At 44.3% G+C, this 26916-nt stretch overlaps 1 protein-coding gene across 1 annotated transcript in view; it reads right to left on the bottom strand.

Moving 5' to 3' along the window:
• Positions 1 to 26916, bottom strand: part of LOC126293208 (histone-lysine N-methyltransferase 2D-like) — a 301425-nt gene that overhangs the window by 152474 nt on the left and 122035 nt on the right. Inside the window, exon 6 of the mRNA XM_049986332.1 lies at positions 11313 to 11498. Within this exon, the coding sequence (XP_049842289.1) occupies positions 11313 to 11498 (186 nt within the window). The remainder of the gene's footprint in view (positions 1 to 11312; positions 11499 to 26916) is intronic.

The raw sequence follows: 26916 nt of genomic DNA on the forward strand, positions 1-26916 counted from the left end.
TCAACAGCACTCAACACTTAAAACGTGTAAAGAGCTAGTTGTGTTTAACAAGAACAATTGTTCATATGATTCTGAAACGCATCCTTTTTTTGAACATTTTTGAATGCATTATAACTAGATTTCTGAACGAACCGTAATTAATGTTTTGTGCGGGGACCGTATTTTTTGGACGAAGATGGCCACAGGGTAATTCGAAACGTTATCGTCACATGCTACAGACCTTCCTCCAACCCAGGCTAAGCCAGATTATTGCCGAACGTGAAGATCAAGAAGAGTGGTTCCAGCAACACGGAGCAACATCCCCCCCCCCCCCCCCTCCCTCCCGGGCGTTGTATGGAAATGTTGCGCTAGTTGGTTGCTGGTCATCAGGTCTCTTTTCTAGGAGACATCGAGTGGTACTCGAGGACGCCTGATGTATCGCCTTGTGATTTTGTTTTGTTTGCGGTCACTTAACGCTTAACTCACGAGGTGTGCACTCTCAGCCGCCCGGGAATGCCGAGCGGTTCTAGGCGCTACAGTCTGGAACAATGCGACCGCTACGGTCGCAGGTTCGAATCCTGCTTCGGGCATGGATGTGTGTGATGTCCTTAGGTTAGTTAGGTTTGAGTAGTTCTAAGTTCTAGGGGACTGATGACCTCAGATGTTAAGTCCCATAGTGCTCAGAGCCATTTGAACCATTTTTTGTGGTCCCACAGGCTGCGCGAAAATTTTCGAACTCGCTCCCGAAGACCAATTGTGGTGGAATGCTTCTATACTCCCCGTACCCACCTTAAGGGGAGACGGAAGGCAAGTGGGCTTCAAAAATTCGATTTTTAGATTTTAGCATATTTGAAATGCCTGGTCTTTGCTGCGTGAAACAGTTTTAGTTTTATATAAATACGACAATTTTTTCGTGAGATACGATGGTTTTCCTGACGCACGGTCTTTGCCCGAATGATCCTGACACTTGGTGCCAGATATGACCACAAACATTCTTTACTTGCTTCAGTAATGAATGAAATAAAACCCATATTTAGAGACCTTTGTAAAGGTACCTTGTTGAAGAAATGTCTTCATGGGAAAACCTAAAATTTAAATGAATTTGTGAATTCTGACACTTGGTTACCGAAAACTGTATTTGTTCAGCTTACAACCATCAAATTTGGTGCTTATGATGATATTTTATGCTTTAATAATGGTGTAATTAGAAAATTGGATGTTTTGGAATTATTGGGCATAAAAATAGTACAAATACTGCAAAATCTTTGGTGCAAAGAGAGAATCCGAAAAGCAGATATTGCTAATTTAAAATGAACAAAAGAAGCCAGACAGAAAAGAAAAGGGACCAAGAGAAGAAAATATCAATATGACTCAGATGATGCTCAGTATAGTGCATGAAAATATTAGTGGTAAGTAATTCTCATGAATAACTATACTAGAATTGCAGTAGTGAACTTTAAATGGATTTCTTTCAAAACCATATTTTTTTTCTACTTTCAGTTAGCATCATTTGATAAACTAATGGGGTTATAAACATGAAATTTGGTCAATTTGCACTGCAGATGGTAATAAGTTATTACAAGTAAATTGAGAACCACCAAATAATTAGAAACTGCTTTATAATAATTAATTTACAAAAAAAGTTAAATTTTGCTAGTGAACCAATAATTTTTTTTCTTCAAGACTATATGAGGTATTACGTTCATTTTACTTGTAAATTGAGGCGTATATGTCGTATATACGCAGTAAAAATTTAATTGTTTTGTCACTTACAGTTCTTTTGAAAAGTGTACCTATACAAAGGGTAAAATAGCACTGGCAGAATAGGGATAAAATTGCCTTCCGCTCTCCTTAAATTGCAAGCCTACGATGTTTTGTTGTCGGTTGCGTTATCGCCTTCTGTGTTTATTGTTCACACGAATTACTGATAGGTGTTGTTGACACGAGTTACTGATAGGTGTTGGGAGTCTCCTAGACCGTGAACTACGTACCTGGTTTCTTCAGTACGCTACCCTATAGCACACAATGTTGGCACGAATGTGTCAGTTTTAGCTTTCCTGGGTTTGATGAAATTGTTAGTCGGTCTATGGAGGAAAGTGTCAGTGATATGGAGGGAGAAATAAACGAAATAACGACGATTTTACTTTACCCAGTGATCTCAGTTCTGTTATCGAACAAGAGTATCATTCAGAGGAAGAGCTTCGGGAAAGTTGTGATGGGGGACCTGTCTGTTTCTTCACTGAATACTTAAAGTGTCTGTTAAAATCGAATGTGTTCTGAGTGGTGATAAAAATGTAGTTCCCAGTAGTCAATGTCAGTTTGACAAAGTTTCTTTTTTTACTTATCGGGTGGAATTTTTATGTGCAAATTTAAGCCCTGAAATTTATTTGCTACAGAGATTATATAATTTTTCGGACTGTAAAATTCAGTACTCTAACAGTCTATTTATGTCTACTATTTGGCGAATTGAAACTGTGTATTTACCGCCAGCTTTGAACACTTGTTCGACTAAAAACACACGTTCTTCAGTGGTTAGCATTTTAACACTGACAAAAACGAAACAAACGAGCAAAGGAGCTAAACTTGAACGTTCACGTCAACACGTAACGACACACACCAACGATGCTACTGACGCTGGCTGAGATAAACGAAACAGTGGGATGTTGGGAGAGTCCACTTGAAGGGAAGTAACCCAGGCAGGCGAACAATCATACGACACGAGCGGCTAACAATCATACGGCACTGCGGAGAGACTTCTTGAACACCCCGTATCTATCACATAATACGTTTATTGTATGTAAAAAAAGGAAACATGTATTACAGGCCACTGATGATGCTTCGAAAACGAAACGCGTATGACAACAAACAAACTGCCTTCAATTGGTTGCACGGACACTTCACACCTCCAAGAATTTAAGGGAACTAAAGATAAGACGTAAAACAGAAAAAAAGACTTCGTATTATTGAGCGTCTATGGTCTACTGTGGACGGTTTCATGATCGCTATACACCTCCATCACCTCAACTTGCTGCTCTTTTGCAGTAAAGGTGTGTATATCAGTTACACTACTGGCCATTAAAATTGCCACACCACGAAGATGACGGGCTACAGACGCGAAATTTAACCGACAGGAAGAAGATGCTGTGATATGCATGACATACAGGAGCGCCTGCGATGGTGTACTCAACGACGAATCTGGGTGCACGAATGGCAAAATGTCATTTTTTTCGGATGAATCCAGGTTCTGTTTACAGCATCATAATGGTCGCATCCGTGTTTGGCGACATCGCGCTGAACGCACATTGGAAGAGTGTATTCGTCATCGCCATTCTGGCGTATCACCCGGCGTGATGGTATGGGGTGCCATTGGTTACACGTCTACGTCACCTCTTGTTCGCATTGCCGGCACTTTGAACAGTGGACGTTACATTTCAGATGTGTTACAACCCGTGGCTCTACCCCTCATTCTATCCATACGTTTCAGCAAGGTAACGCACGACTGCATGTTGCAGGTCTTGTACGGGCCTTTCTGGATACAGAAAATGTTCGACTGCTGCCCTGGCCAGCACATTCTCCAGATCTCTCACCAATCGAATACGTCTGATCAATGGTGGCCAGTCACTACTCTCGATGAACTGTGGTATCGTGTTGAAGGTGGATGGGCACCTGTACCTGTACACGCCATCCAAGCTCTGTTTGACTCAATGCCCAGGTGTATCAAGGCCGTTATTAAGGCCAGAGGTGGTTGTTCTGGGCACTGCTTTCTCAGGATCTATGCATCCAAATTGCGTGAAAATGTAATCACATGTCAGTTCTAGTATAATATATTTGTCCAATGAATATCCATTTATCAACTGCATTTCTTCTTGGTGTAGCTATTTTAATGGCCAGTAGTGTATTAATTAGGGACGAGAGTACCTTCGCTTTCGTGTGTCGTGTGATCGAGGCAAGAAGCAGCCGCGGCGAGACGGGAAGCGAACCGACAAAATTTGCAATAATTCGCTGAGCATTCTATTTGAGAGACGCTGTAGACTGTACGCAAGTAGAATACTCCCGTTCGCGTGTGGTGTCGCGAGATGGGCAGCCAAAACGGTTACACGCGAAAGACCGCTAGCGCGAACCTGAGTCAATTATGTGGAACTGCACCAATTACCAACAGCTGAACTGAATATCCGGGCAGTGACTTTGAAACCATAGAAGAGCTCGCTAACGAACGCTGTGGTTGAACAGCGCGACACTAGGTCGCAAGGTATAGCGAACGGACCATTGTGGCTGAAGAGCTAATTACGTTTCTGACCATCGCATCATTAAATCACTTTTGGGGGCAGTACAGCCCACATTTGTGTGTTTCCTGGTGGAATATATGCGCATCATTACCAGAGGCTTGTGGTCCTTCCTACGTGTTCGCTTCCCGAATGTGCAGTTAACTAAACGATTACAGGACCTGATTCACAGGTCGTAGTTTCCAAAGCGCCCACGAGAGCGGAAAGTGTCCAGGTGAAAAACAGGTGCGTGCGCTGTAGGCATCGATCGTTAAATATTCTGAAACACATACTCGCATGTGTAACTGCGTTGGTTTGTCAAACACTGTATCTTCAGGACACAGAATATCTTTTTGGCCCCCTCATCCCAGCCACCTACCAAGTGTGTGAAAGCGTTTCTTAGCCTGAAGACAACAGGAAACTACGTTCAGTCAGTGCCCATTATGGATTGGATTAGTAAGTAGTAGATTGGATTAGCAAGTAGTAGATTGGATTAATAATCAGTAAGAATTAATAGTGCGTTTGGTGTTGAGCTGTTCCAAGAGCACTTTTTCCTGCGTACTTTTAGGATTTCAAGAGCAGTGGCTGAACATACATTTCCTAAAGCAGACAGACACAATTCTCAAACAAAAATTGAAAAAATCGTTGTTGAAAATTAGAAGATTTCTGTTAAGCAACGCTTGTAATTTACTAAGATAGACTTCGGCAACTGAATGTGTAGCATGATACTCTGGTGATTATGAAGTAGCGGGTTCAGTTTTTTCCACTAATTTAAACTCCTTACTAATTAACAAAACGAACAACAAATGCTGAGTCAAATTTTTTTGTTAAAAAAAACGAAGAAATTTGCGAGGTATGAAAGAGAAAATACAATACTTTTCTATTTCTACAGACTCAGTACTATTATCGATGTATGTAATATTGATTCATTTAACAATAAGGTGTTTTGAATGTCTATGTCAAATTTTAAGTTACTTTCATAATCCGTTAATTAGAAATAACAAGATGTTATTTTTATTAATTACATATAACAAGATGTCATTATTATTTAATATCATTCTGTATTTGTTAATTAACATTTCTGTTTGCTAATACTTATGGAACTGAAAAAAGTAAGGACAAATACTACTAGCATGATTCAAAGAACCTACGCTACGATTACAAGCCATTGGCGGTATACAGCCAGAATGGCAGCTCATCAGGTTCAGTCAGAGGCTGTTGAATCTTTGATAGAAGAAAATGAATGGAGCTGTGATCAATGGCATTTAAAATACGCCTTGTGACATCCACTCACAGCATCTAATGGAAAAGCGATGGACAAGCAGGTGGAAAGAAACAAGAAGAATGAAACTAGTCTGACAATAGTGAAGTTCGTGGTTGAAATCTCACTAGTGGCAGATCTTCTTACATTAACTTAAATTCCATATTTATTAACACAAATAAAAGTTGAATTAGCGCACATTTATACAATTTTTTAAAACAAGAAGAACAAATTTGTTAGATTTAATTTCTAATTGGACGTATACATTAGGAAAAAATAAAAATCTGGTGCGACATGTCAAATAGAGAGCAATAGACTTCCCTGTTTCTGCAGATTAAAATATTACTGACATACATAATACTGATTCATGTAACAACAAGATGTTTTGAATGGCTGTATCAAATTTTAAGTTTTTTTCGTGCATTCAGTAATTAGATATAAAAAAGCTGTTATTTTTATTTTAAAAATATGATTCTATTTTTTTAGATCTTATAATTAAATTTTCCTCAAGACATTTAAGTTTTATCTTTATCTAATGATGGAAGCTGAAGAAATGAATGAAAGTTGATAAAATCTTCTTGGGTTGATAGCCGAGTCCATGCGTTGTTCTCCAGCAACGTTTCAGCAAGTTTCTTACTTGCCATCTTCAGGCGAAGAAGAAACTTGCTGAAACGTTGCTGGAGAACAACGCATGGACTCGGCTGTCAACCCGAGAAGATTTTATCATCAAGATTCGTCGAGAAAGCCTGCATTCTCATATGAATTGAAGTTGTGCCACAGCTGGGATTTGAACCTCGACCTTCTTGTTTACTAGGTAGGAATGCTGATCATTACAGCTCCACAGCACTATGGCTAATATTCCTGCACGGGCTATTGACTGTATATTTGTTATTCAATATTTATACTTTTTAATAAACACGGAATTTAAATAAAAGTACAAAAATTCACAATAGCCAGATGCAACCAGCTACTTTATGATTACAAGGCATTAATACTACACACTCAGCTGCTGAAAATTCTGTTAATTTATCTTAAGTGTTTTCTAATAAACAGTGCTCGTAAATCTTCTGCTTTTCATCACATTTTTTTTACATTTTTGTGAGGATTATACCGTACTGCCTCTGAGCACTATGGGACTTAGCATCTGTGGTCATCACTCCCCTAGAACTTAGAACTACTTAAACCTAACTAACCTAAGGACATCACACACATCTATGCCCGAGGCAGGATTCGAACCTGCGACCGTAGCAGTCGCGTGGTTCGTGACTGAGCTCCTAGAACCGCTAGACCACCACGGCCGCCCTATACCGTACTGATTTAGGAAATTGGCGCATGGGCACATGATTTTCAGGTCCTATAATTATGAAGGAAATGAAAGAGAGCTCACCATGTCAGTTTTCGACATACGTACAGTAGCCTACATACTTAGGCTATGCTGGCCCCTAACCCAGGCTGTTCCAGAGCACGGCACTGGCGAATGTCCATCAGCTCGCCCATTGTTAGACCGGTATTACACTTTCATATTACTTTATCAAAGAAATTTGATGGTGTAACGGGGAACTTCGTCAAATCTCGCCTGTCGTCAACTAAATATGGTCAAATCTAAGGTCTCACCGTAGTTTTGATCATAAAAGTCGTTCTTCTTCTGTTCACTGCAATGTTAAAATTAACCGCAAGGAGCGCTGGCGTCGCTACAGCTACTTGAGGTCTCTGTAGTGGGTTTTTAAACATTGCTCCAAAGTTGGTGCGTTCCTACGACTCTTTTTTTCTTTTCCTTCTTTTTTTAATGTACTTGCTTCGACTACGGTTGGAGGTGAGCTTAGGCAGGTGGAATATGCTGCAGGCGACTTCGTGTCCACAACCACAGCTACAGCTATCCACCTCTACATTTGGACACATCCAGGCAGCTTATCCGCGAGCCGGAATAGATGACGTGGTCACACTCGAAAATAAAAAATTCTCTCTTCGCTTTCCATTCTACTTCGTGTTTTTTTGAACTCTGGATGCAACAAGTTAAAAAGACTTCGTCTGTTGCGCACATTTTATTAATCTTGCAGTTGTTGGAACACTAATTCCATTGAAACTTCCTGGCAGCTAAAACTGTGCACCGGACCGAGTCTCGAACTGGCGGAAGTAAGGCTATGAGGGCGGCTCAGATGGTAGAGCACTTGCCCGCAAAAGGCAAAGGTTCCGAATTCGAATCTCAGTCCAGCACACAGTTTTAATCTGCCAGGAAGTTTCATATCAGCGCACACTCCGTAGCAGAGGGAAAATTTCGTTCTGAAGACTAATTCCATTAATTAAATTATTCAAAAATAAAAGAAACTCTTATTGCGCGTTTAGTGTACTAAACATTTATTTACCTTCACGTATTCGCCCTTCAGCGGTTCACAAATCGCTTCACGCATTACTGAAATTATTTTGTTTAATCTGCAATATGATATTCGACCGCTGTGTTGTAAACTAGAGTAGCTCCCTCCTGTATCACGAAACCGAGCGAGGTGGCGCAGTGGTTAGCACACTGGACTCGCATTCGGGAGGACGACGGTTCAATCCCGTCTCCGGCCATCCTGATTTAGATTTTCCGTGATTTCCCTAAATCGTTTCAGGCAAATGTCGGGATGGTTCCTTTGAAAGGGCACGGCCGATTTCCTTCCCAATCCTTCCCTAACCCGAGCTTGCGCTCCGTCTCTAATGACCTCGTTGTCGACGGGACGTTAAACACTAACAACCACCACCACCACCGCCTGTATCACGAAATCCCAGTGTCACAGTTTGCCTGGCTTCTGCACATATAGCGTTCCTCAAGAAAGTATTCTGTTTTATAATATGAGAAGCCACTTTACTGACAAATAGTGAAATACACTCTCACCCCTTCGTAACTAATTTATATATGAAGACTCGACTTCCTCCACTTGCAGCTGTCGGAACAAATTTAGCTGAACGCCTTTATTTTCGACGTAATACCTATGGCTTAATCCAAGTACGATTCCTTTTTCCCGCCGCTTTTCTTCCAAATGTACACAAACAGTGCAATTGTGGTACTAGTAACTCCGGCGCAAAATAACACGGTGTTGTAGGCCATCTTGAAATTTGACGGTGTAATACAGCTTTTTGGCGCCCTATCAAAGATTTTCCTTAAAGAAATTTGACGAATATTTAATCATATTTCTTTGACAAAGTAACATGATAGTTTCAGGAATGAGGTTTTCAGAGTGTGCGCTCATGTGCTGGCAGATTAAAACTGTGTACTGGACCAAGACTCGAACTCGGGACCTTTGTCTTTTGCGGGCAGGTGCTCTACCACCTGAGCTACCCAAGCATAACTCACGCCCCGTCCTCACAGCTTTACTTCGGCCAGTATCTCGTCTCCTACCTTCCAAACTTTACAGAAGCTCTCCTGCGAACCTTGCAGAACTAGCACTCCTGAAAGAAAGGATATAGTGGAGACATGGCTTAGCCACAGCCTGGGGGATGTTTCCAGAATGAGATTTTCACTCTGCAGCGGAGTGTGCGCTGATATGAAACTTCCTGGCAGATTAAAACTGTGTGCTGGACCAAGACTCGAACTGGGGACCTTTGTCTTTTGCGGGCAGGTGCTCTACCACCTGAGCTACCCAAGCATAACTCACGCCCCGTCCTCACAGCTTTACTTCGGCCAGTATCTCGTCTCCTACCTTCCAAACTTTACAGAAGCTCTCCTGCGAACCTTGCAGAACTAGCACTCCTGAAAGAAAGGATATAGTGGAGACATGGCTTAGCCACAGCCTGGGGGATGTTTCCAGAATGAGATTTTCACTCTGCAGCGGAGTGTGCGCTGATATGAAACTTCCTGGCAGATTAAAACTGTGTGCTGGACCAAGACTCGAACTGGGGACCTTTGTCTTTTGCGGGCAGGTGCTCTACCACCTGAGCTACCCAAGCATAACTCACGCCCCGTCCTCACAGCTTTACTTCGGCCAGTACCTCGTCTGCTACCCTCCAAACTTCACAGAAGCTCTCCTGCGATGCTGCAGTACTAGCACTCCTCGAAGACAGGACATTTGGAGACATGGCTTGATAGTGTAATACCGGCCTTAGCGACATATTAGGTTGGCTAGCGGAACGTTCTCAGCTCGTTCTGGACATGCGTGCGCCACCTTCTCATCACCGTCCACGGGCGCACATCCAGCACGGTCGCTTATGTTACGCCTAGGCTCCTTGAGTGTCTGTCCTTGAGGTGCCCTGCCTTCCCCTGCCCACAAATATCCACTGGACCAGCCTGCTCTAACCCGTTTCGTGCCCAGTGTAGAGGGGTACTCTAGCTGGACCACTCTAGCTGGACCAGCCTGCTCTAACCTGTTTCATGTCCACTGTAAGGGGTACTCTAGCTGCACCAGCCTGCTCTAACCTGTGTCCAGTGAAGGGGGTTATTCTAGCTGGACCACCTACTCTAACCAATGTCATGTCCAGTGTAGAGGGGTACTCTAGATGTACCAGCTCTAACCCGTGTCATGTCCAGTGTAGAGGGGCACTCTAACTGGACCAGCCTGCTCTAACCCATGTCATGTCCAGTGTAGAGGGGTACTCTAGCTCTACCAGCTCTAACCCACATCATGTCCAGTGTAGAGGGGTACTTTAGCTGCACCAGCCTGCACCTGCTTGAACCCATGTCATGTCCAATGTAGAGGGGTACTCATGGTGGACCAACCAGGTCTAACACATCATGTGCAGTCTAGAGGGGTACTGCAGCTGGACCAGCCTGCTCTAGCCTGTGTCATGTCCAATGTAGAGGGCACTCTAACTGGACCAGCCTGCTCTAACTCATGTTACGTGCAGTGTAGAGGGCTACTCTAGCTTGACCAGCCTGCTCTAACTTGTGTCATGTCCAATGTAGAGGGTACTCTAGCTCGACCAGCCTACTCTAACCCATGTCACGTGCAGTGTAGAGGGGTACTCTAGCTGGACCAGCCTGCTCTAACCCATGTAATGTCCAGTGTAGGGGGTCAGTCTAGCTGGACCAACCTGTTCTAACCTGTGTCGTGTCCAATGTAGACGGCTACTCTAGTTGAACCAGCCTTGCTCTAACCCATATCGTGTCCAGTGTAGGGGGTGAGTCTAGCTGTACCAGCTGTTCTAACCCATGTCATGTCCAGTCTAGAGGGCTACTCTAGCTGTACCAGCCTGCTCTAACTTGTGTTGTGTCCAGTGTAGAGGGCTACCCTAGCTGGACCAGCCTGCTCTAACTCGTGTTGTGTCCAGTGTAGAGGGCTACCCTAGCTGGACCAGCCTGCTCTAACTCGTGTTGTGTCCAGTGTAGAGGGCTACCCTAGCTGGACCAGCCTGCTCTAACTCGTGTCCAGTGTAGAGGGGCACTCTAGCTGTACCAGCTCTAACCCATGTCATGTCCAGTGAAGAGGGGTACTCTAGCTGGATCAGCCTGCTCTAACCCATGGTGTGTCCAGTGTAGAGCGGTACTCTAGCTGGACCAGCCTGCTCTAACACATGTACACTGTATAGGGGTACTCTAGCTGCACCAGCCAGCTCTAACCCATGTTGTTTCCAGTGTAGAGGGGTACTCCAGCTGTACCAGCTCTAACCCATGTCATGTCCAGTGAAGAGGGGTACTCTAGCTAGATCAGCCTGCTCTAACCCATGGTGTGTCCAGTGTAGAGCGGTACTCTAGCTGGATCAGCCTCCTCTAACCCCTGTCACGTCCAGCAGGTGAACACGCTGTTGCTGACGGCGAGGACACAGTGTGTGAGACGCGATGCGACACTACACGGAGCTGTCAGTGTACTGTAGTGTACGGCCGTGTTGTGTTGGGTTACCTTGACGTTGCCGCCGCCCGGCGAGTGCTTCACGTTGTCCTTGGAGCCGACCTTCGGTTTGGCGCGGTCCTTGAAGTCCAGCTTGACCGTCTCGATCTTCTTGTCGCCGCCGCCCGGCTTGTGCGTCGCGTTCTCCAGCGAGCCCACCTTGGGTTTGGCGTTCCACGTCAGCTTCACCTGCTGGATCTGCAACAGCAGACACACACCACTGTACAAACCGCTGCTGCGGAAGAGCAAAAATTTCAGTACACAGAGTGAACCGTCTAACGTTTCCACATCGCCCATCTCTGACATGCTTAAGATACGTCATACCCACTGAAGTGCCAAAGAAACTGGTATAGGCACGCTAATTCAAATGCAGACATACGTAAACAGGCAGAACACGGCGCTGGCTATATAAGGCAACAAGTGACTGAAGCAATTGTTAGATCGGTTACTGCTGCTACAATGACAGGTTATCAACATTTAAGTCAGCTTGGTGTTACAGTAGGCCCACGAGCGATGGGACTCAGCATTACCAGGGCAGCGATGAAGTGTGGATTTTCCCATACGACCATTTCATGAGTGTACCGTAAATATCATGAATCCAATGAAACATCAAATCTCCGACATCGAGCCGGCCGAAGTGGCCGTGCGGTTCTAGGCGCTGCAGTCTGGAACCGCGAGACCGCTACGGTCGCAGGTTCGAATCCTGCCTCGGGCATGGAACTGTGTGATGTCCTTAGGTTAGTTAGGTTTAACAAGTTCTAAGTTCTAGGAGACTAACGACCTCAGAAGTTGAGTCCTACAGTGCTCAGAGCCATTTCTCCGACATCGCCGCGGCCGTATAAAGATCGTGCCAAATTGGGACCAACGACGTCTGAAGAGAATCGTTGAACGTGACAAGTGCAGACCATCCACAAATTGCTGTAGATTTCAATGATGGGCCATCAACAAGTGTCAGCGTGAGAACCATTCGAAGAAAGCCATCGATATGGGCTTTTGGAGCCGAAAGCCAATTCGTGTAGCCTTGATGACTGCACGACACAAAGCTTTACGCCTCGCTTGGGCTCGTTAACACAGACGTTGGACTTTTGGTGACTGTTAACATGTCGCCTGATCGGTCGAGTCTCGTTTCAAATTGTATCGAGCGGATGGACGTGTACGGGTACGGAGACACCGTGCATCTCAGCAGGGGACTCTTCAAGCTGGTGGAGGCTCTGTAGTGGTGTGGGGCGTGTGCAGTTGGAGTGATATGGGACCCATGATACGTCTAGATACGACTCTGGCAGGTGACACATACGTAAGCACCCTGTCTGATCCCCTGCATCCATCCATGTCCATTGTGCATTTCGACAGGATTGCGCAATGCCAGCAGGATAATGCGACACATCATACGTGCAAAATTCCTACAGAGTGACTTCTCTTGTGAGTTTAATAACTTCTGCTGGCCACCAAACTCCTCAGACATGAGCATTATTGAACATATCTGGGTTGGCTTGCAATGTGCTGTTTAGAAGAGATCTCCATCGCCTCATACTCTTACGGATTTATGGAGAGCCCTGCAGGACTGATGGTACAATACCCTCCAGCACTACTTCAGACATTAGTCGTGTCCATGTCACGTCGTGTTGTGGCACTTCTGCGTGGTCGCGGGGTTCCTAAACGATATTAGGCAGCTGTACCAGTTTCTTTGGCTGTACCAGTTTCTTTGGCTCTTCAGTATGCTCTCACCTAGGCAAATAGTAAAAAAAAACCTGATATAACGATGACCACCATCATGAATTCCAACATGGCCACACGCAGGGCAAGGAGCTCGAGCGCTTGAAACTGTACGGTCTGTTTTTTTTTTTTTTAAATTTTGAACTATTAACAGTTTCTGTTAATTATGGTCACTGTTTGAGGTTACAAGGGATACTGTAATAGTATAGCTAATCTGCTGGATGTGGTAATGTATACTGTGGAAGAACAGTTGGGGTGTAGCAAGCACAAGTTAATATACTCGTATTTATGGTTCGAATGGCTCCGAGCACTATGGGACTTAACATCTGTGGTAATCAGTCCCCTAGAACTTAAAACTACTTAAACCTAACTAACCTAAGGACATCACACACATCCATGCCCGAGGCAGGATTCGAACCTGCGACCGTAGCAGTTGCGCCGTTCCGGACTGAGCGCCTAGAACCGCTAGGCCATCGCGGCCGGTTATATTTATGGATTCACCTTCTTGATAAAGAGAAGAGGCAGCATATAACAGTTTCACACTGAATTACTTAGTTACATAACTGGCTATGTCTCAGTGCGTAACTTGTTACATATGTTAATAATGTAAGGTGTGCTTGTCTTGCTAATCATTGGATTTGCTGCGTATCTGATCACTGAAATAGGAGTACTCCATAAACATAAGAGCTCTTCAAAATAGTTCAAAACTCAAATTTAAAGCATAGTAGCAGCGATAATATTTTCGACATTAAAGAACATGTTTTATATAAAAATTAAGTTGTATGGATGTTTGAGAACCTCTGCATAATAAGTTATTGTCTTTTATTGTGAAGGTACTGTTCAGTTTTCGATCTATGTAGAGCAAAGTGAGTATTTCATACGTCACACCTTTTAGGCAAAGACGTGATTAAACAGAAGAAGAGGGGTGAAACTACCAAAAAGTGGTGTGCCCTTAAATAGGTAAATAATCTGATGATTGTCTACAAAATAATATAAGGTATTTAGTTTTACGTATTTTAATGTTGTAACATTGTAAATGCATGATGTCCATGTTTAGAAATAATATATTTGACTAATGTAGTGTCACGTGACCGGACAGAGGATAGTGGACAAAGGTCGCGGGCTTTGAATCGTGGTCCGTCGGTGTGGCTAAGAGCCGCCGACATAGTATCACATGGGCATCAGTTTGTTTTGTGGATGTGATTTAGTAAAATAAAAACGTTTTCATTCTAAACTGTTGTCGATGTAAATCATTTGTGAACGATCGTGATTTAGACAAATACCTGAATTCTTTCACTGCTGTACTCAGGCTCGCTATTTACTCAATATAGGGTGCGAATGTAACTGTGCACAACCGAACCCCTTTTGCAGACGAGTCATGATAAAAGGTTATGTACAAGCCCAAGTGAGGTGGCAACTGTCGGTGTGAAAGAGACACAAAGGATGTGCACACTTGTAAGTGGGACTTTTTTCCTTTGTTCTTATTTCATTCCGTTGCGAATTGTCACCAGTACATTGCTCCTCTTCAACTGAGAATATTAATAAAATAATTTAGATACAGAAAAAAATTCTTGGTTGCACAAGATAGGTACATTTTATCATCACATGTGACGCGTTTCGGCTATTATAGGCATCATCAGACAGTCTGGGGAAATCGCAATTGCTATAAGTATAAATTGCTATTAAGGAGAATAATAAATGAATAAATTAAAAATAACATAAGGATGACAAACATGGACTGTACTGTGGAACACAGGGCCGCATACTTGTTTCATAGGGGAGGAGGGGGGGAGGGAGGGAGGGGGGGGGGGGAGATATATAGTCTTCAATTCATAAAGTATTGTTCCACGACTGAGTTTACCGAATGAAAGCTCTTGTTGATCTTGGCAGAGGCAACTAACGTAGTTAAAGGTCGCATAGAATCTGCGGGTGACAGCCAGGTAGCCACAGTCGATGCTAAATTACATCGCCGATAAAATTGTTCCTCCTCGTATCCGAGGCCGTTGCTTATGGCTTCGTAGCTTTGTATTTTACTAAAAACTTTTTACCTGTTTGGCTATTATTAGTGCTCTGTCGTTTGCCAAAGGACTATTAATCTTGCCATTATATGGGTGTATTTTGCTCTCGTCAGCTTTTCTGCTCACTGTATTTGCCTATTTGCCTAAGCTAGGTACCCCTTGCACGCCTTAGTAGCTTTCATTTTACTATCGTTATGACCTTTTTTCGTGTTGCTTCTAGGTGATTTTAAGAAGCGTCGACAATGGCTATCTGGCTGTTTCTTCCCATTTCTGTGGTACTTTTAATTACGTTTGACGCCTCGATCACAATTAGCAAGTCTGGGTAATCTCAGTCATGGCGCTATATTTTATGATTTGAAATTTATACCCCTCACCACAGATGTGACCCTGTGCTCCATAGCCCAATTGATGATTGTCTTCCTTCCGTCATTTTTAATTGATTGGTTTATTATTGTCTTTAATATTTATACTTACACCAGTTTTTAATTTCCCCAGATTGTCTGATGATGCCTAGAACAAGCGAAACAGATTAAACAAGCCTATCTTGTGCCACCAAGACAGTTTTTTTCTGTATCTAAAGATCTGTTACGGTTGCTGTACCAGTACCACCGCGGTAGTTATGGAGTACAGTGATTTTAATTAATAATATAAAGTGTTTCTGAGTGAAGTTGACGACACGTCCAAAACCAACCGCCATCAATCATTGGTTACTGCGTGTGGTCGCTACATCCTTGGTACCCCCATTACGCATCACAGCAACATTTACATCTGCATCTACATCTACTTTCGTACTCCGCAAGCGACCGAACGGTGTGTGGAGGAGGGTACCCTGTACCTTCCCTGTTCCACTCGCAAATAGGCCGAGGGAAAAACGACTATCTACAGGGTGTTTCAAAAATGACCGGTATATTTGAAACGGCAATAAAAACTAAACGAGCAGCGATAGAAATACACAGTTTGTTGCAATATGCTTGGGACAACAGTACATTTTCAGGCGGACAAACTTTCGAAATTACAGTAGTTACAATTTTCTACAACAGATGGCGCTGCAAGTGATGTGAAAGATATAGAAGACAACGCAGTCTGTGGGTGCGCCATTCTGTACGTCGTCTTTCTGCTGTAAGCGTGTGCTGTTCACAACGTGCAAGTGTGCTGTGGACAACATGGTTTATTCCTTAGAACAGAGGATTTTTCTGGTGTTGGAATTCCACCGCCTAGAACACAGTGTTGTTGCAACAAGACGAAGTTTTCAACGGAGGTTTAATGTAACCAAAGGGCCGAAAAGTGATACAATAAAGGATCTGTTTGAAAAATTTCAACGGACTGGGAACGTGACGGATGAACGTGCTGGAAAGGTAGGGCAACTGCGTACGGCAACCACAGAGGAAAACGCGCAGCTAGTGCAGCAGGTGATCCAACAGCGGCCTCGGGTTTCCGTTCGCCGTGTTGCAGCTGCGGTCCAAATGACGCCAAAATCCACGTATCGTCTCATGCGCCAGAGTTTACACCTCTATTCATACAAAATTCAAACGCGGCAACCCCTCAGCGCCGCTACCATTGCTGCACTAGAGACATTCGCTAACGATATAGTGCACAGGATTGATGACGGCGATATGCATGTGGGCAGCATTTGGTTTACTGACGAAGCTTATTTTTACCTGGACAGCTTCGCCAATAAACAGAACTGGCGCATATGGGGAACCGAAAAGCCCCATGTTGCAGTCCCATCGTCCCTGCATCCTCAAAAAGTACTGGTCTGGGCCGCCATTTCTTCCAAAGGAATCATTGGCCCATTTTTCAGATCCGGAACGATTACTGCATCACGCTATCTGGACATTCTTCGTGAATTTGTGGCGGTACAAACTGCCTTAGACGACACTGCGAACACCTCGTGGTTTATGCAAGATGGTGCCCGGCCACATCGCACGGCCGACGTCTTTAATTTCCTGAATGAATATTTCGATGATCGTATGATTGCTTTGGGCTATCCGAAACATACAGGAGGCGGCGTGGATTGGCCTCCCTATTCGCCAGACATGAACCCCTGTGACTTCTTTCTGTGGGAACACTTGAAAGACCAGGTGTACCGCCAGAATCCAGAAACAATTGAACAGCTGAAGCAGTACATCTCATCTGCATGTGAAGCCATTCCGCCAGACACGTTGTCAGAGGTTTCGGGTAATTTCATTCAGAGACTACGCCATATTATTGAAACGCATGGTGGATATGTGGAAAATATCGTACTACAGAGTTTCCCAGACCGCAGCGCCATCTGTTGTTGACAATTGTAACTACTGTAATTTCGAAAGTCTGTCTGCCTGAAAATGTACTGTTGTCTCAAGCATATTGCAACAAACGGTTTATTTCTATCGCTGCTCTGCTCGTTTAGTTTGTATTGCCGTTTCAAATATACCGGTCATTTTTTAAACATCCTGTATATGCCTCCGTATGAGACCTAATTTCTCGTATCTTATCTTGCGCGTCTTCATCTTTATAAAAGATTTGTGTCAGTATCATGTAGCTCCTCTTTATTATAGTGCCCTCTGCTGCTCTCACCAGTTACTGGTTAAATTACAATACTCCGTGTGAGAGTTTGTGACTCAATGATATTGCAGTGCTACGTTGTTAAATTTTTAGGTTTCGCGGATTGCACAGTTTTACACTTTTGAAACGGTGCGAGGCGTATTCTTTGAATCACCGGCCTTATCTGGTTTCACACACAGCCGCTGGGATTATTTACAGCGGCCGACGCTGGGATGAACCGGGGTTTACCACTGGCGCGGTAATCGTGGTTTCGTCGCAGCTGCTGGGATTACGGGGCGAATATATTTGTGCCCCTTTCCTCCACCCCGCTTCTCGCCTTGTCCTTCCCTGCACGTGCAATGCGCAATGCGTGCGTTATTAAATGGCTGGCCGACACGAGTTGTCTGCTAACAGTGCCTCTGTCCGGATTACTATAGAGGCGAGTAGCGCAAAACCACGCGCCCAGTGTATTCTGCGGGTCTGCTCGTGCGCGTATGGGGGACAAACAAAAGGAATGATTAAACACGCCTAACGAGTACGTGCTTTCTGTGCCGCCAAAACCTCGCGTTGTGAAAATGCTGTTAAAATTGTGTGTGTAGAAGCTATTTTTCACGTGGGATAACGGCAGACCGGCATCGGTGCCGGAAACAGGACTGTGCCTGGAAATAAAGGAGGAATATAAGGGGTTGACGGGGGAGAAATATCGGGGATTAGTAGCTCCTCGACGCCGTGGTTCTTACGGACCCGTCTCAGACAGCACAGGAATGACGGATGCAGCCGGCTGCGGTGGCCGTGCGGTGCTGGCGCTGCAGTCCGGAATCGCGGGGCTGCTACGGTCGTAGGTTCGAATCCTGCCTCGGGCATAGGTGTTGTATGCTGTCCTTAGGTTAGTTAGGTTTAAGTAGTTCTAAGTTCTAGGGGACTTGTGACCTAAGATGTTGAGTCCCATAGTGCTCAGAGCCATTTGAATCCTTTTTTTTTTTTTTTTTTTTTTTTTTTTTTTTTTTTTTTTTTTTTTTTGACGGATGCAGGGTACTGTCTTCAAGACGGCGCTGGAGTCATTTCGGCCGGGATACGCACTCTACTTGTGATACCCGCTTATTTCGTCCGTGAAAAAGCAAGCACATAAAGTTCTCGCAAGGAACCTCTCCCGTGCGAGGTCGCAATTTCAATCTTTAGTAAGGCTTATTTGAAAGTGTCGTGTTAACTATTACAATGAAGATCCAAAGAAACTGGTATACCTGCCTAATATCGCGTGGGCCCCTGCCAGCTCGCAGAAGTGAAGCAACGCGACGTCGCATGGACTCGACTAATGTGTGAAGTAGTGCTGGAGGGAACTGACGCCATGAATCCTGCAGCGTTGACCATAAGTCCGTAAGAGTACGAGGCGGTGGAGAGCTCTTCAAAGCAGTACGTTGCAAGGCATCCCAGGTAACTAACTTCATATCTGGGGACGTTTTTGGGCATTTGTGGTAAGATCTTATGGGACCAAACTGCTGAGGCCAGCGGTCGGTAGGCTTACACACTTCTTAATATAACTTAAAATGACTCACGCTAAGGACAACACACACACATCCACGCCCGAGGGAGGACTCGAACTTCCGACGGGGGGAAGCGGCGCGAACCGTGACAGGAAGCCCTGGACCACGCGGCCACCCCGCGCGGCTCATTTCTGGGGAGTTTGGTGGCCAGCGGAAATGTTGAAACTCAGAAGAGTGTTCCTGGGGACACTCTGTAGCAATTTTGGACGTGTAGGGGGTCGCATTCTCCTTCTGGAGCTGCCCAAGTCCGTCCCAATGCACAGTGGACATGAATGGATGCAGGTATTCAGACAGGATGCTTACGTACGTGTCACCTGTCAGAGTCGTATCTGGACGTATCAGGGGTCCCGTATCACTACAACTGCACACGCCCCACACCATTACAGAGCCTCCACCAGCTTGAACAATCCACCACCGACATGCAGGATCCATGGATTCATGAGGCTGTCTCCATATCCGTACACGTGCATCCGCTCGATACATTTTGAAATGGGACTTGTCCGACCAGGCAATATGTTTCCATTCGTCAACAGTACGATGTCGGTGATGAAAGGCCTAGGCGAGACGTAAAGCTTCGTGTTGTGCAGTCATCGAAGATACACGAGTGGGTCTTCAGCTCCGAAGGAGCAAGTACCTCATGCTTTGTTCAGTGTTTCACATGTTGACACTTGCTGATGGCCCAGCACTGAAATATGCAGCAATTTTTCGGAAGGGTTGCACCTCTGTCACGTTGAACAATTCTCTTCAGTCGTCGTTGATCCCGTGCTTGCAGGATGTTTTTCCGGCCTCAGCAATATCGGAGATTTCATGTTTTTTTTCTGGATTCCTGATATTCACGGTACACTCGTGAAATGGCCGTAAGGGGAAAATCACAACTTCATCGCTATCTCGGAGACGCTGTGTCCCATCGTGGGACGCTGATACCGGGTGGAATTATTCGTAACTGTGACAATAAGAACTCTTCATAAGATTTGCACTCCTTATCGCCTGTTAGTTAAACTTTCCCTTTTGTGTGATATAAAAGTAACTACAAAAAACATAAAACCAGTAAGGACGGCCGGCAGCTGTGACCGAGCGGTTCTAGGCGCTTCCGTTCGGAATCGCGCGACTGCTACGGTCGCAGGTTCGAATCCTGCCTCGGGCATGGATGTGTGTGGTGTCCTTAGGTTGGTTAGGTTTAAGTAGTTCTAAGTTATAGGAGACTAATGACCTCAGATGTTAAGTCCTATACTGCTTAGAGCCATTTGGACCATTTGAAACAGTTAAGAACAAGAGACAAGCAAAGGCAGTACGCATTTCTCCAATCCTTAGGTCCCAGCATTTTTTCTCTCTAATCCTGCTGCAGCTTTAAACGGCGTGCTTTTCTTTCTACGAAAGCCTCTACTATCTCGCCAACGTTCGTGAATCGTTTCGCTACACGAAAAATCAAAATGTCGTTATCTAACACTGAAAAAGCAGTTAATACGAATAGTACCGGAAACTGGTGTGATTTCTCGGTCTGATTAAGTCTGGTATATAAAACGAAATAGGTCCTTCTAATATTGCATTTGTTATAACACACACCAAATAAGCTATACTGTTGTGGCACAAATGGTCATTTTTATGTACCTCAATTACATAAATAACAAGACAGAATATAATCCACGAAGTACCAATACCAAAAACCTATTAAGCCTAATACAAGCAAAAAGTTTTATGTTAGAAAATAGTTCCTCATTTCATTCATACGCTCCAGTTTCTCAGGTATGAATTCGAAAAGTAGTAATGGAAAATTTTTACGCCTCACCTCGAATAACCTCGTCCCCTTTCGTCTGCGGGAAAGTTTTTTATTTCTAGATGCGACGGGGATTTCCCTGGCAGAGACATCATGTACACTACGCACACGTTCAATCATCAACTTATGATTCGTTCAGAAATCGACGTGTTCAAAAATGTCCAAAAACTAACTGGAATGTTTTCAAAATCATATGAATAATCGATAGAACAACATGAGCTGGGTGCTAGGCTTTTTGTGGAACAAGGTTTCTTTCTTCAAGAATATGAAATTTGCGCCCTCTGATACCCCCATTTCCTACCCTCCCGCCGCCAGATCAGGAACTACTGCCAGTAGCAATGAGGTAAGTACCGTTCGGGTCTGCAAGAACCAAAGCAGCACTTGTGATCTCTCTTTTGTACGACATTACGAATTTAGCACACAGTCATTACGGTGAATGACCCTCTTTATTTCAGAAGAAGGCTAAGATGGATGAGAAAGAAGATCTCTGTAACTATAAATTGCTAAATGAAATGGCCAGTGAGAAATCAAGTGAAAACAATATAGTAAACACCATACAGAAAGTTAAGGAAGTGAGGATGAGAGTGATAGAAATCAAAATAATAATAAACATTGGACGGCCGGTGTGGCCGAACGGTTCTAGGGGCTAAGTCTGGAACCGCGCGACCGCTACGGTCGCAGGTTCGAATCCTGCCTCGGGCATGGACGTGTGTGATGTCTTTAGGTTAGTTAGGTTTAAGTAGTTCTAAGTTCTATGGGACTGATGACCTTAGAAGTTAAGTCCCATAGTGCTCAGAGCCATTTGGATAATAAACATTGTTTTGGTAAGGACGGTCATGCTAAATGGTTGAAAGACATTCCTAAGTCTCGTATCAAGACTAGATCACATGATATTTTATCACATTCTTGAGGTGTGAGGAAATCGCCAACGATAAAAAGAAATAGAAATATGCTTTTCGCTGATGAAACTGTGGATGAAGTAGTGACATGAACTAACTTATGCGTCGTGTCTTCTTCTTATTCCTACGTTTATGAGACAGAAACAGTTGAAATTGAAGACTTTATTGGTCTAGTGTATTTGGGTGGCATATACAAGGTTGCTTAGGGTAAATTTGGAAGAAATCTGGGACAGAGACGGTACAGGATTAGGAATATTCTGTCCTGCAATGATCCTACAGAGGTTCAAGTTCCTGATATAGTGTCTAAGATTTGATAATATGTCAGATAGGTCCGACAAAGGAATACAGCATAAATTGGCTCCCATATGAAATATCTTTGATCTGTTCACAAAAAAAACCTGCAACACGCACTATTTTCTTGGAGAATATGTGACTGTAGATGAAATGCTTGTAAAAGTTCGAGGACGATGTAGTTTTAGAAGGTACATTCCTCTCAAACCTGGCAAATATAGAATTGAAGTTTTCAGTCTAGCTGGTGCAAGAACAACTTGCACCTCAAAATTTGGAAGCTTATTGAGGAAAGCAACCAAATGGGGATCTTATATGCTGAGTAGACGTGCAGCTGACGTCGTGAAAAGGTTGTCTAATCATATTTGCCAGACATAAAAAAATGTAAACATAGAAAACTGGTTTACGATCTACGAACTAGCCCTGGCACATCTGGAAGACTGTGAACTATGTAGTAAAACAAACGAAAATATATTAAAATCCATAGCAGACGTGTTTGCTTACTTTATACATATACAACACATATCAGTGTCAGGGCTTTTTGTATTCCCAGTCACGAAAAAAGGAGGAGAGAGAAGCAAATGGGTCTATGAGACCGTACATAGCAAAGGTGATTCAAACGGATGCACTAGCAATGCAGGGTTCAGAGTCTCCGCTACCCAGGCGCGGCTCGAAATTAAACGCTCTGAGGCGGAGCCACTCCAAAATATATATTAAAAAATTCTCAGTAACGTATTATAGAATTTAAACTATTGCGCATATTTCCCACATGCATTTAATTAATGGTGGTCAACGTTTTTGGAACTGTTGATATGTGATATCAGGCGACGTTTTACGAACAGGTAGTAGCTAGTCTTGAGTCTGTGCAAAGAAATCCCGCTTACTCTGTGTAGTAGCGGTTTCGCGGTGCGGTTTGCTCGGAGTACTGCTCTTAGGGCGTCCCGACGATACTGGTGTTTCAGCCCAAGGGCCTCGTACTAACCTACACAGAATTTTCACGTTGAACTGCTTAAATCAAAAGCGAATGAACAGACTGCTGAAACTTCACTGTCGAATCCGTCTCTCTGCAAATCTCTATTATACTTAATTGTGTCATTAATGGACTTCTAATATTATTATTGTGGGAGAGTTTTAGACAGCTTTTTTGTTTCTGCCAGTGGCTAATCTACTCACCGTTGGAATGAGTTTGCAAATGTCTCGCGAGAGCGCGCTGCAGTATGGTAACATAAGTATCACAACCTAGCGCGAGTTTCAGGAATGAATAAAGGAGAAAGCTCGCGAAATGTACTGCGTGTGTGAAATATGGCCCGTTACTTTAGTTTCCTCTCTTTCTGACTGCTGATAATATGCGTTACTGGCATGATATGCCATGCAGATGATAAACGGGTATTCATTGGACAAATATACTATACTAGAACTGACATGTGATTACATTTCCACGCAGTTTGGGTGCATAGATCCTGAGAAATCAGTACCCAGAACAACCACCTCTGGGCGTAATAACGGCCTTGATACACCTGCGCATTGAGTCAAACAGAGCTTGGATGGCGTGTACAGATACAGCTGCCCATGCAGCTTCACGATGATACCACAGCTCATCAAGAGTAGTGACTGGGGTATTGAGACGAGTCAGTTGCTTGGCCACCATTGACCAGACGTTTTCAGTTTGTGAGAGATCTGGAGAATGTGCTGGCCAGGGCAGCAGTCGAACATTTTCTGTATCCAAAAAACCCGTACAGAACCTGCAACATGCGGTCGTGCATTATCCTGCTGAAATGTAGGGTTTCACAGGATCGAATGAAGGGTAGAGCCACGGATCGTAACACATATGAAATGTAACGTCCACTCTTCAAAGTGCCGTCAATGCGAACAAGAGGTGACCGAGATGTGTAAGCGATGGCACCCCATACCATCACGCCGGGTGATACGCCAGAATGGCGATGACGAATACACGCTTCCAATGTGCGTTCACCGCCATGTCGCCAAACACGGATGCGACCATCGTGATGTGTAAACAGAACTTGGTTTCATCCGAAAAAATGACGTTTTGCCATTCTTGCACCCAGGTGCGTCGTCGAGTACACCATCGCGGGCGCTCCTGTCTGTGATGCAGCGTCAAGGGTAACCGCAGCCACGGTCCCCGAGCTGATAGTCCAAGTTGCTGCAAACGTCGTCGGACTGTTGGTGCAGATGGTTGTCTTGCAAACATCTGTCGACTCAGGGATCGAGACGTGGCTGCACGATCCGTTTGCGAGACGATAAACCGCCATCGCGATACGCTACAATCCGACCTTTATCAAAGTCGGAAACGTGATGGTACTCATTTCTCCTCCTTACACGAGGCACCACAACAACGTTTCAGCAGGCAACGCCGGTCAACTGCTGTTTATGTATGAGAAATCGGTTGGAAACTTTCCTCATGTCAGCACGTTGTAGGTGTCGCCACCGACGGCAGCCTTGCGTGAGTGCTCTGAAAAGCTAATCATTTGCATATCACAGCATCTTCTTCCTGTCTGTTAAATTTCGCGTCTCTAGCAAGTCATATTCGTTGTGTAGCAATTTTAATGGCCAGTAGTGTAAATGAAAATACCAAGAACATCAAGAGTGGAGCGAAGCTAACTTATACTGCGTAAAAGATATCTCCAAAACACGTTTATTAGTACGATGTGCTGTAGCAAACTGTCGGGAAATATGACTTTGAGGGATAAATAAGCTACCTGTAGATTCTGCCTTGGAGTTAGCTTTGGATGTTATTTGTAGTTCATTGTGAAACGGACAGAACACACAGTATGTGAACATTTGGCTGCAGTGTAATATTGCGTCATCCTATACTGAAATCTTGGTTGCGGTGACGGACTAAACTGTAGCATAGCCCGAGGTCTAGGTTAGTTTCGATCGATAAATGTTGTCGCAGCCTTCCCCACTGTGGAAGCCAGGAGCCGTGCCTGCCAATAGCGTAGTGACAAGAGGAGACCACGACGTTTGGAACGCGGATTTACTGTAAACTCCGTACACTCGTCGTTCTCCATGAGGACAACTAAATGTGACAGCAGTAGCGCGTACTTCTCAAGCGTTATTGGGGAAATCGCAAGATAATTTCGGTCGTCAAATATATACCGGTGCGTGGCCATTTTTACCATGAAATGGTTAGCGTTCAAGCCCGGTGTTCGCTGGATCGAGCCCGTTCGTCTGTTTTTTTAATTTTCAACTCAGTCATTTTCTTTACTATTTATATTACAATTGATATAATGGAAAAATACTTGTAATCGGATGGACTTTTATTACATTTACAATGCTATTTGGCCGTCTACAAATATACAGGATGTTACAAAAAGGTACGGCCAAACTTTCAGCAAACATTCCTCACACACAAAGAAAGAAAATATGTTATGTGGACATGTATCCGAAAACGCTTCCTTTCCATGTTAGAGCTCATTTTATTACTTCTCTTCAAGTCACATTAATCATGCAATGGAAACACACAGCAACAGAACGTACCAGCGTGACTTCAAACACTTTGTTACAGGAAATGTCCAAAATGTCCTCCGTCACATGGAATCCCTGATGCGCTGATGCAGCCCTGGAGAATGGCGTATTGTATCACAGCCGTCCACAATACGAGCACGAAGAGTCTCTACATTTGGTAGCGGGGTTGCGTAGACAAGAGCTTTCAAATGCCTCCATAAATGACAGTCAATAGGGTTGAGGTCAGGAGAGCGTGGAGGCCACGGAATTGGTCCGCCTCTACCAATCCGTCGGTCACCGAATCTGTTGCTGAGAAGCGTACGAACACTTCGACTGAAATGTGCAGGAGGTCCATCGTGCATGAACCACATGTTGTGTCGTACCTGTAAAGGCACATGTCCTAGCAGTACAGGTAGAGTATCGCTTATGAAATCACGATAACGTGCTCCATTGAGCGTAGGTGGAAGAACATGGGGCCCAATCGAGATATCACCAACAATGCCTCCCCAAATGTTCACAGAAAATCTGTGTTGATGACGTGATTGCACAATTGCGTGTGGATTCTCGTCAGCACACACATGTTGATTGTGAAAATTTACAATTTGATCACGTTGGAATGAAGCCTCATTCGTAAAGAGAACATTTGCACTGAAATGAGGATTGACACATTGTTCGACGAACCATTCTCATAAGTGTACCCGTGGAGGCCAATCTGCTGCTGATAGTGCCTGCACACGCTGTACACGGTACGGAAACAACTGGTTCTCCCGTAGCACTCTCCATACAGTGACGTGGTCAGCGTTACCATGTACAGCAGCAACTTCTCTGACGCTGTCATTATCGTCAACTGCACGAAGAATTGCCTCGTCTATTGCAGGTGTCCTCGTCGTTCTAGATCTTCCCCAGTCGCGAGTCATAGGCTGGAATGTTCCGTGCTCCCTAAGACGCCGATCAATTGCTTCCAACGTCTTCCTGTCGGGACACCTTCGCTCTGGAAATCTGTCTCGATACAAACGTACTGCGCCACGGCTTTTGCACCGTGCTAATCCATATATCAAATGGGCATCTGCCAACTCCGCATTTGCAAACGTTGCACTGACTGCAAAACCACGTTCGTGATGAACACTAACCTGTTGATGCTACGTACTGATGTGCTTGATGCTAGTACTGTAGAGCAATGAGTCGCATGTCAACACAAGCACTCAAGTGAAAATTATCTTTCTTCAATTGGGCCAACTGGGCCGGCCGCGGTGGTCTCGTGGTTCCAGGCGCGCAGTCCGGAACCGTGCGACTGCTACGGTCGCAGGTTCGAATCCTGCCTCGGGCATGGATGTGTGTGATGTCCTTAGGTTAGTTAGGTTTAAGTAGTCCTAAGTTCTAGGGGACTGATGACCA

This window comes from Schistocerca gregaria, chromosome 10 (assembly GCF_023897955.1).
Source record: "Schistocerca gregaria isolate iqSchGreg1 chromosome 10, iqSchGreg1.2, whole genome shotgun sequence".
Classification (NCBI taxonomy): domain Eukaryota; kingdom Metazoa; phylum Arthropoda; class Insecta; order Orthoptera; family Acrididae; genus Schistocerca; species Schistocerca gregaria.